At 40.0% G+C, this 7,500-nt stretch overlaps 3 protein-coding genes across 3 annotated transcripts in view; 2 read left to right on the top strand and 1 right to left on the bottom strand.

Moving 5' to 3' along the window:
• Nucleotides 1–439: 439 nt before the first annotated feature.
• On the bottom strand, nt 440–1,139 carry LOC119582692 (U-scoloptoxin(01)-Cw1a-like). Its single transcript, XM_037931109.1, has 2 exons — nt 1,116–1,139; nt 440–831 (listed from the first exon to the last, which is right to left on the bottom strand). Exons 1-2 carry the CDS (start codon nt 1,135–1,137, stop codon nt 449–451), a joined length of 405 nt encoding a protein of 134 aa, XP_037787037.1. The 5' UTR covers nt 1,138–1,139; the 3' UTR covers nt 440–448.
• A 1,714-nt stretch (nt 1,140–2,853) lies between these two features.
• Nucleotides 2,854–3,652, top strand: LOC119583004. The gene is made up of 2 exons (XM_037931516.1): nt 2,854–2,956; nt 3,183–3,652. The coding sequence occupies exons 1-2, from the start codon at nt 2,854–2,856 to the stop codon at nt 3,563–3,565; spliced, it is 486 nt and encodes a 161-aa protein (XP_037787444.1). The 3' UTR covers nt 3,566–3,652.
• A 2,266-nt stretch (nt 3,653–5,918) lies between these two features.
• LOC119583005 overlaps nt 5,919–7,500 on the top strand; it is a 5,025-nt gene continuing 3,443 nt past the window's right edge. Inside the window, exons 1-3 of the mRNA XM_037931517.1 lie at nt 5,919–5,961; nt 7,336–7,366; nt 7,454–7,493. Coding sequence (XP_037787445.1) covers nt 5,919–5,961; nt 7,336–7,366; nt 7,454–7,493 — 114 coding nt within the window. The remainder of the gene's footprint in view (nt 5,962–7,335; nt 7,367–7,453; nt 7,494–7,500) is intronic.

The following is a 7,500-nucleotide window of genomic DNA, read 5'->3' on the forward strand; positions in this document are numbered from 1 at the left end:
TATATATATGTATATACATACATATGTATATATATGCATTTATATGTATATAGGCCTATCTATCTGTCTATCTATCTGTCTATCTATCTATCTATCTATCTATCTATCTATCTATCTATCTATCTATCTATCTATCTATATATATATATGTGTGTGTGTGTGTGTGTGTGTGTGTACGAGTGTGTGTGTGTGCAGCTTATAATCTTGTAACTCTTCGCAAAAATGTTTATCCCTTTCTAGAGTGATGGAGCAAACGATATTTTCCCGAATGGCGATGCATTTGCGATGACAAAATTAATTTTTACACTTTCCAAACAACATAAACTGGGAAACAACAGAGTCGGATTATGGTACCACAAAAGTTTATTGAAAATCCTTAAATGTAAATGAAATAATGGATGTTAAGTAACAACATTAGTTTCGTAAACACGTCTCATCCGATTCTTTTTTACTCGAGGAAGTTGATGTCACTCCGGCCGAAGTAGCCGTTGGAGCTCCTGTAGCCTTCGCCGCCTGCGCAGGGACGGGCGAACTCGGGGCGGGTGCATGCGAGGCGCTCCTGGTCGAAGATGGAACCAGGCGCGCACATGAAGGAGAAGTGGCGGGAGATGTACACGTTGTGGTCGATGTAGGGCAGACACACGTGGAAGATGGCGCAGTTGTTGGCCTCGTCGGCGTAGTAGCCGTAGGGGAGGTCAGCGCAGTCGAAGCCCGTGTTGATGCCGCCCAGAACCAGGGAGGTGTTGGAGGGCACCTCGAAGAGATCAGGCGAGGAGTCGCGACGCAGACGAAGGCCGGGAAGGGCGGCAGCCACCCCCATCAACGTGCAGACTGAAAATACGTATTTACTGAATATAATTTTACTGAATATAATTTCAGTTTCCCACCAGAAGACTAATTAAAATTAGGTATGTAAGCACGGATTTATACAGAAAAAAGAAGAGAAACCTAAAACCAGATATTACTAAAAGAGTGAGAAAATAATTATGAATTCGGTGACAACAAAAGCAACAACAATAGTAGTAGTAGTTGTAGTTTTTGTGGCAACAACATCAGTATCCACATTAACGAAAAGTGAAAATAGCACGATGATTAGGAAATGAGGCCTGAGATACCGCTCAATACGAAGACCTTCATGGTGCTCTGCAATCAGCCTCCTCCTCGCGAGACCACCGACCTTAAATACCCGAAGCTCCGTCTTGACCTTGCCTCGCGGAACGCCTCGCCCAATCAGCCACGGGGTCATCTGGTATGGAGGGCCAGCTAAAGAGGTTTTATCTGATTCGTAGTCTTTGCACGACTAACTACATAACAGGAATCATAGTTTGGAAATGCGTCTTTGCTTAGTTATTTATACAGATTTATATGTATCAGTTTTATCAGTATTCTAGTATATTAAATTTACAAAGTTGTTACAATATATACTTACATCTATTGATACATAATCTGTACTGTGCATTTGCAGTTTTAATATCCTTGCACATACCCACACACGTCAAAATAAAACACAATAGAGATATGCAGTTGAATAGCTGAATCAGCGTTTATGCATAGCCCTCATTTCTGATTATTTCAAAACTCCTTGTGATTATACCTAAATACTACATACATAATATTGCATTCCTCCTCGTAAATGTGAGCGATGCAAACGATCTGTTCCTGAGGCAAGAGGTGTGGCGATTGTGACCAGGAGCCAAACTAGACGAAGGTTTTCAAAGCAAAAGTTGCATGAGCACTGAAGTAGTAGGAAGGAATTCAGGAAGACTGTATAACGCAAGAAGTTTTCAAGAAAACTGAGTAATGGTACTACATTTTTTTCTTTTATTTTGATGCATTTGATATTGTGTGTTATGAATACGTTTTCTTCGTTTCTGTTGTTGCTTTTGTTTCGTAACTTCGAGGATGAGAAGAGGAGGGAGAATTATACTTGAATCTAAGTGTCTTTAGCTTCGACTGCAAGAATGCTGCATCAGGATCATGAAAACTTGTACAAGTGCTTTCTGAAGGCGAAGCTCAAAAAGATTTCTACATTCTTTCCTCCACTTTCATTAGCATTTCAGTAATGACATAATTCACAATTACTATCTATGGATGGAAATTTATCAACAGATGATACTGCAACCTACGATCATCGACTGAACAACTACTGACCCAAATTCGGTTCATGGAATTTCAGCTGACCCGGAGAGCCCAAGGCCGGGTGTGGGTCATTATGTGTAAAATAGCTCTAATACACACACACACACACACACACACACACACACACACTCACACACACACACACACACACTCTCACACACACACACACACACACACGCATATATGTATACACACACACACATATATATGTACACACACACACACACACACACACACAAACACACACACACACACACACATATATATATATATATATATATATATATATATATATATATATATATATATATATATATATATATATATATTTACATATATATATGTACATATACATATACATACACACACACACACACACACACACACACACACACACACGCACACACACGCACACACATACACACATACACACACACACACACACACACACACACACACACACACACACACACATATATATATATATATATATATATATATAAACCTATCTATCCATCTATCTATCTATTTATCTATCCATCAATCTATCTATCTATCTATCTATATCTATCTGTCTATCTGTCTAGCACATACATACAGAGAGAGAGAGAGAGAGAGAGAGAGAGAGAGAGAGAGAGAGAGAGAGAGAGAGAGAGAGAGAGAGAGAGAGAGAGAGAGAGAGAGAGAGGGAGATTCACCGTCAGTGCCCTTGCCATGCACAGCCTTCGCCTCTTGGATGCCATGCCTGCCTGCATGACAAAGCTCCCGAGGTCAGCAGAGACGTGGGCGGACGGTTCCAGCACAAAGCTCACGGTGTGTATATAATCTCACAACATTCGCTTTGAGGCTCGGGGAAGGAAGGAAAGCATCATGAAGACCTTTATTAGTATATTTTATCGCATTTTAGCTACTACTCTGTTATCACTATAATCACAGCTGTTATAATTTCTATTACCTTTTAATAATAAAAAACTCATAACAGACGTAATTAATATAAGTAGTCTTGTAATTCACTTGTGACATTTCTGTGTTAAACTGTTCAGTTTGTGCGTTGATGGGCGTCGTAGTTGCCCTTCCCGGCCTTCGTCTGCGTCGCGACTCCTCGCCCGATCTCTTCGAGGTGCCCTCCAACACCTCCCTGGTTCTGGGCGGCATCAACACGGGCTTCGACTGCGCTGACCTCCCCTACGGCTACTACGCCGACGAGGCCAACAACTGCGCCATCTTCCACGTGTGTCTGCCCTACATCGACCACAACGTGTACATCTCCCGCCACTTCTCCTTCATGTGCGCGCCTGGTTCCATCTTCGACCAGGAGCGCCTCGCATGCACCCGCCCCGAGTTCGCCCGTCCCTGCGCAGGCGGCGAAGGCTACAGGAGCTCCAACGGCTACTTCGGCCGGAGTGACATCAACTTCCTCGAGTAAAAAAGAATCGGATGAGACGTGTTTACGAAACTAATGGTTGTTACTTAACATCCATTATTTCATTTACATTTAAGGATTTTCAATAAACTTTTGTGGTACCATAATCCGACTCTGTTGTTTCCCAGTTTATGTTGTTTGGAAAGTGTGAAACATTAATTTTGTCATCGCAAATGCATCGCCATTCGGGAAAATGTCGTTTGCTCCATCACTCTAGAAAGGGATAAACATTTTTGCGACATATTATAGGGAAGATTGTAATCGCCCCCCCCCCCCACACACACACACAAACATACACACGCACACACACACACACACACACACGTATGTATATATATATATATATATATATATATATATATATATATATATATAGATAGATAGATAGATAGATAGATAGATAGATAGATAGATAGATAGACAGATAAATAGATAGACAGACAGATGTAGATATACAGTACATGCAAGAATTTCCCGTAGGAGGAGCACTACAGTCAGTAAAAAATGTTCCCTCTGTATCCGGAGTAAAATTCAGCGGCTAATGAGATCATTACCACACTGCACAGCGCCGCGGAAAACTGGCTGGTCAGACGCAAGCATTTTGAATGGAGCTATCGGCCGCAGCAGTCAGAACGGCCTTCTCCATCCCTTCACAGTGTTCAGTGGCAGCGCCCCAGCCTTACATAGCAACACGTCTGCATGACAAGTTGCTCTGTGCTCTGTCTACTGCCTTAACGCCATTAGCAAACTCCTTGAATCCACTACGCCAGTCAACTTCTGCTTCATCACCAACAAACAGTTCTTTAAGGCTACTATAGCAAAAGTGATCGAGAGAGAGAGAGAGAGAGAGAGAGAGAGAGAGAGAGAGAGAGAGAGAGAGAGAGAGAGAGAGAGAGAGAGAGAGAGAGAGAGAGAGAGAGAGCCAAACAAGCAGAGACAAAGACAGACGAATAGACAGACCGAGACAGACACAGACATACAGACAGAGAGAGAAAGAGAGAAATAGAGACAGAGACATATAGAGAAACAGAGAAAATAAGAGGGAGAGGTGGGGAGGGAAAGATAGAAAGAGAAAGTAAAAGTAAGTAATTTGCTTTATGCCATTTGTTACAATGGTTATTCGTATGTCTGGTGTGGCAGGCTCATGTGATTTCAGGCAAATTACGGCTGTCTGGGAGAGAGACTGATTTTTCCTGAACCACTTATGAGACTCATTTACAAACATTGATAAAGGTTTATACTCACGCTGGGCCGTATGAAATAGAAAACAAGCTCGCAGTTTCATAAAGACAAAGCTACTGTTTTCTTTTTTTCCACATGCGTGATTTATTATTGGTAAGTGATCAAACATTTTTTATCATCATGCGTCTGTTTTCATATTCTGGAAGGGAAACTTTACAACAAACTTACTTTTCACCAACGTATTTGTTGTGCTCCTTACATGGTATGTTAAGGTATTTTTCCAATGATTTGGTTCTCAGTTTGCTGCAATGCAATATACTACTACTACTACTACTACTACTACTACTAGTATTAGCAATTATTATTATTATTATTATTATTATTATTATTATTATTATTATTATTATTATCATTACTATCATTACTATCATTAGCCATGTTAAAAGTACTGTTCCTTTGGTCTTCCACCCTGGATTCTGTTTCAATGCTATTTGATTCCGTACTAATAAAGTTTGCCATGGTTGGAAATTGTTCTTTTGTTCCACCATTTATAAATCATCAGAAATCTCAGTAAATTCTGATTGCATTGTATGTTCTACTGTAAAGGGTATACCCCTCCCCCCCATTCACGAAAAAAAATTATTGGCATACTGTTGAATTATTTTTGTGTTAAAACCTTTCTGGCAAACGTTTTTTTTTACTTTTTACTTTTTTTTTTAATCTCTCTTTCCAGTGGTGTCTATAATGGAGAGCCTTTGGACTTTGCTGTCGAGATATCGATCATAACCGGAAAAAGCTAAGGATGTGTGTCTGGGTGAATGAAATTTTTATATAACAGTAGCCTGTGCTGTTATTGGCACCTCCGGCATTGCCAAAATAACCGAGTAGGATTCAGTAATGCCCTTTTGAAAGGGGTCGTGGCGAGGATGAAATTACTTACACCGTTCTTCGTCTAATTGCTCAGGTACCAGGCAATCCACTTTTACACCTGTATAAACTAAGCCTATCACAAGGAATCCTCCTATGTTCCTGGACTAAAAATTTAATAATTCCTTTACCTATACTGACAAATGCAGACCCATTTCCTTGACTTCCTGCCTGTGCAAAGTACTCTAGAGAATAATTCCGAACAGACTTCCTTACTGTATAAATCCTAAGTTATCCCCCAGACGGTATGGATTTCTCCCAGGACGCAGCAGTCAGCACTGAATTGCAGAGTACTTAACAAACTTAACAAACCGTATTTCTTGATCTTCAATCTGCCTTTGATACTGCAAACAGAGAAATGACCCTTGGGCAACTAGCTAGCTTTGGTATTCAGGAAGAATTGTTAAGATGGATTAAAATGTATATATCAAAGACAATCCTTCTGCCAAGGATTCATATAAATGACGTTGAACTAGATCTTTGTCACCAAAATAAATATCTCAGTTGATTGTCAGGGATGCGAGTTCATCAGAAATCTGAAGAAAGATTGTGGTAGCGGCTGAAGCCAGTTAGGACACTTGTTGGCAAAGATCATGGTATTAATGTCAATATTGCTATACATATTGTCAGTCATAGATTATCATGCATTAAACCTAGTATTGTTCAGGGAATCAGGATTAGTTAGTTTAGAAATTGTTCAAAATGAGGCCATGAGGATCATTCTTGGTGCCCCTAGAATATGAAAACAGAAATTAATTTCCCTTTGTTTACGAAAGAATATTATACCACATTTAGTGTCAAAGGACAACTAAAACATAGAATAGTGGAGCTAATGTTGACACCGATTCATACTCACACCGATTCATGCTCAAATTCATGGGTACAATTAACATATAACATGTAACACGCAGCTCAGTTAAACCTACCCATAACTAAAACCCTACATGGACGTTCTGTTCCACCGTGGAAATTATCGGTTCTAAATGTATTTTAATCGGCTGCCCACATTAAAAGCAGTGTCCCCCTTGCTATACTTAAGCAGTTTGCCCTTGCAATTATAAATGAGTATCTTAAAACTCTGTCACATGCATATGAATGATACACTTACGGATCGTTTCAGTCTGGGGGCAGAGCAGGATGTGCTTTTGTTATATATAATTTTTTTGCAGTAGCAGGAGTGTAGGAGGGTTCATGACTGGGCTAGCACTGCGCAAACTGAGTTGGCAGGAATACTCATGGCCACCGAATTTCTATTAATCAAGGCTCAGGGTTTTTTTTTGCGATTCACAGAGTGCTCTTCAGGCTCTGAACACTCTAGACAAAGGTGCAGGAAATATTGCAAATGACATCAGGATATCATGCAAAAGAACGAGGCCATGATATACGTTTTGTGTGGAATCTATCGCATGTTGAAATCCTGAGGCATGATCATGCTGATCGCCTAGCAAAATCAGCATGTGACAAGTAAGATGTGGATATAGATCTTGGAGTACCTCTTTCTAGGATTTCACACATCATTAAAACTTGATTAATTTGATTAAGTTGATTAATTCTCAACGACCTGAAAGTTGTAACATGAAGTATTTTGACCAATTTACGCAAGATTTATTCATCTATGGTTTATATAAAACTAGAACCAGACAGTGTGATTTTGTGACTGCCAGAATCAGGCTTCGATGTAGATTGTATTGGCAGGTCAGTACAGAAATGTCGAAGAAACTAAGTGTAACTGTGTAATGAAGAATATAAGCGAACACTATATTATACTACCTTATATCTCAGTGTGTCATGTATTACAGTCTTCCAGACCCCTTTGCATGAGGTAAGGA

This window comes from Penaeus monodon, chromosome 16, assembly GCF_015228065.2.
Source record: "Penaeus monodon isolate SGIC_2016 chromosome 16, NSTDA_Pmon_1, whole genome shotgun sequence".
NCBI lineage: Eukaryota > Metazoa > Arthropoda > Malacostraca > Decapoda > Penaeidae > Penaeus > Penaeus monodon.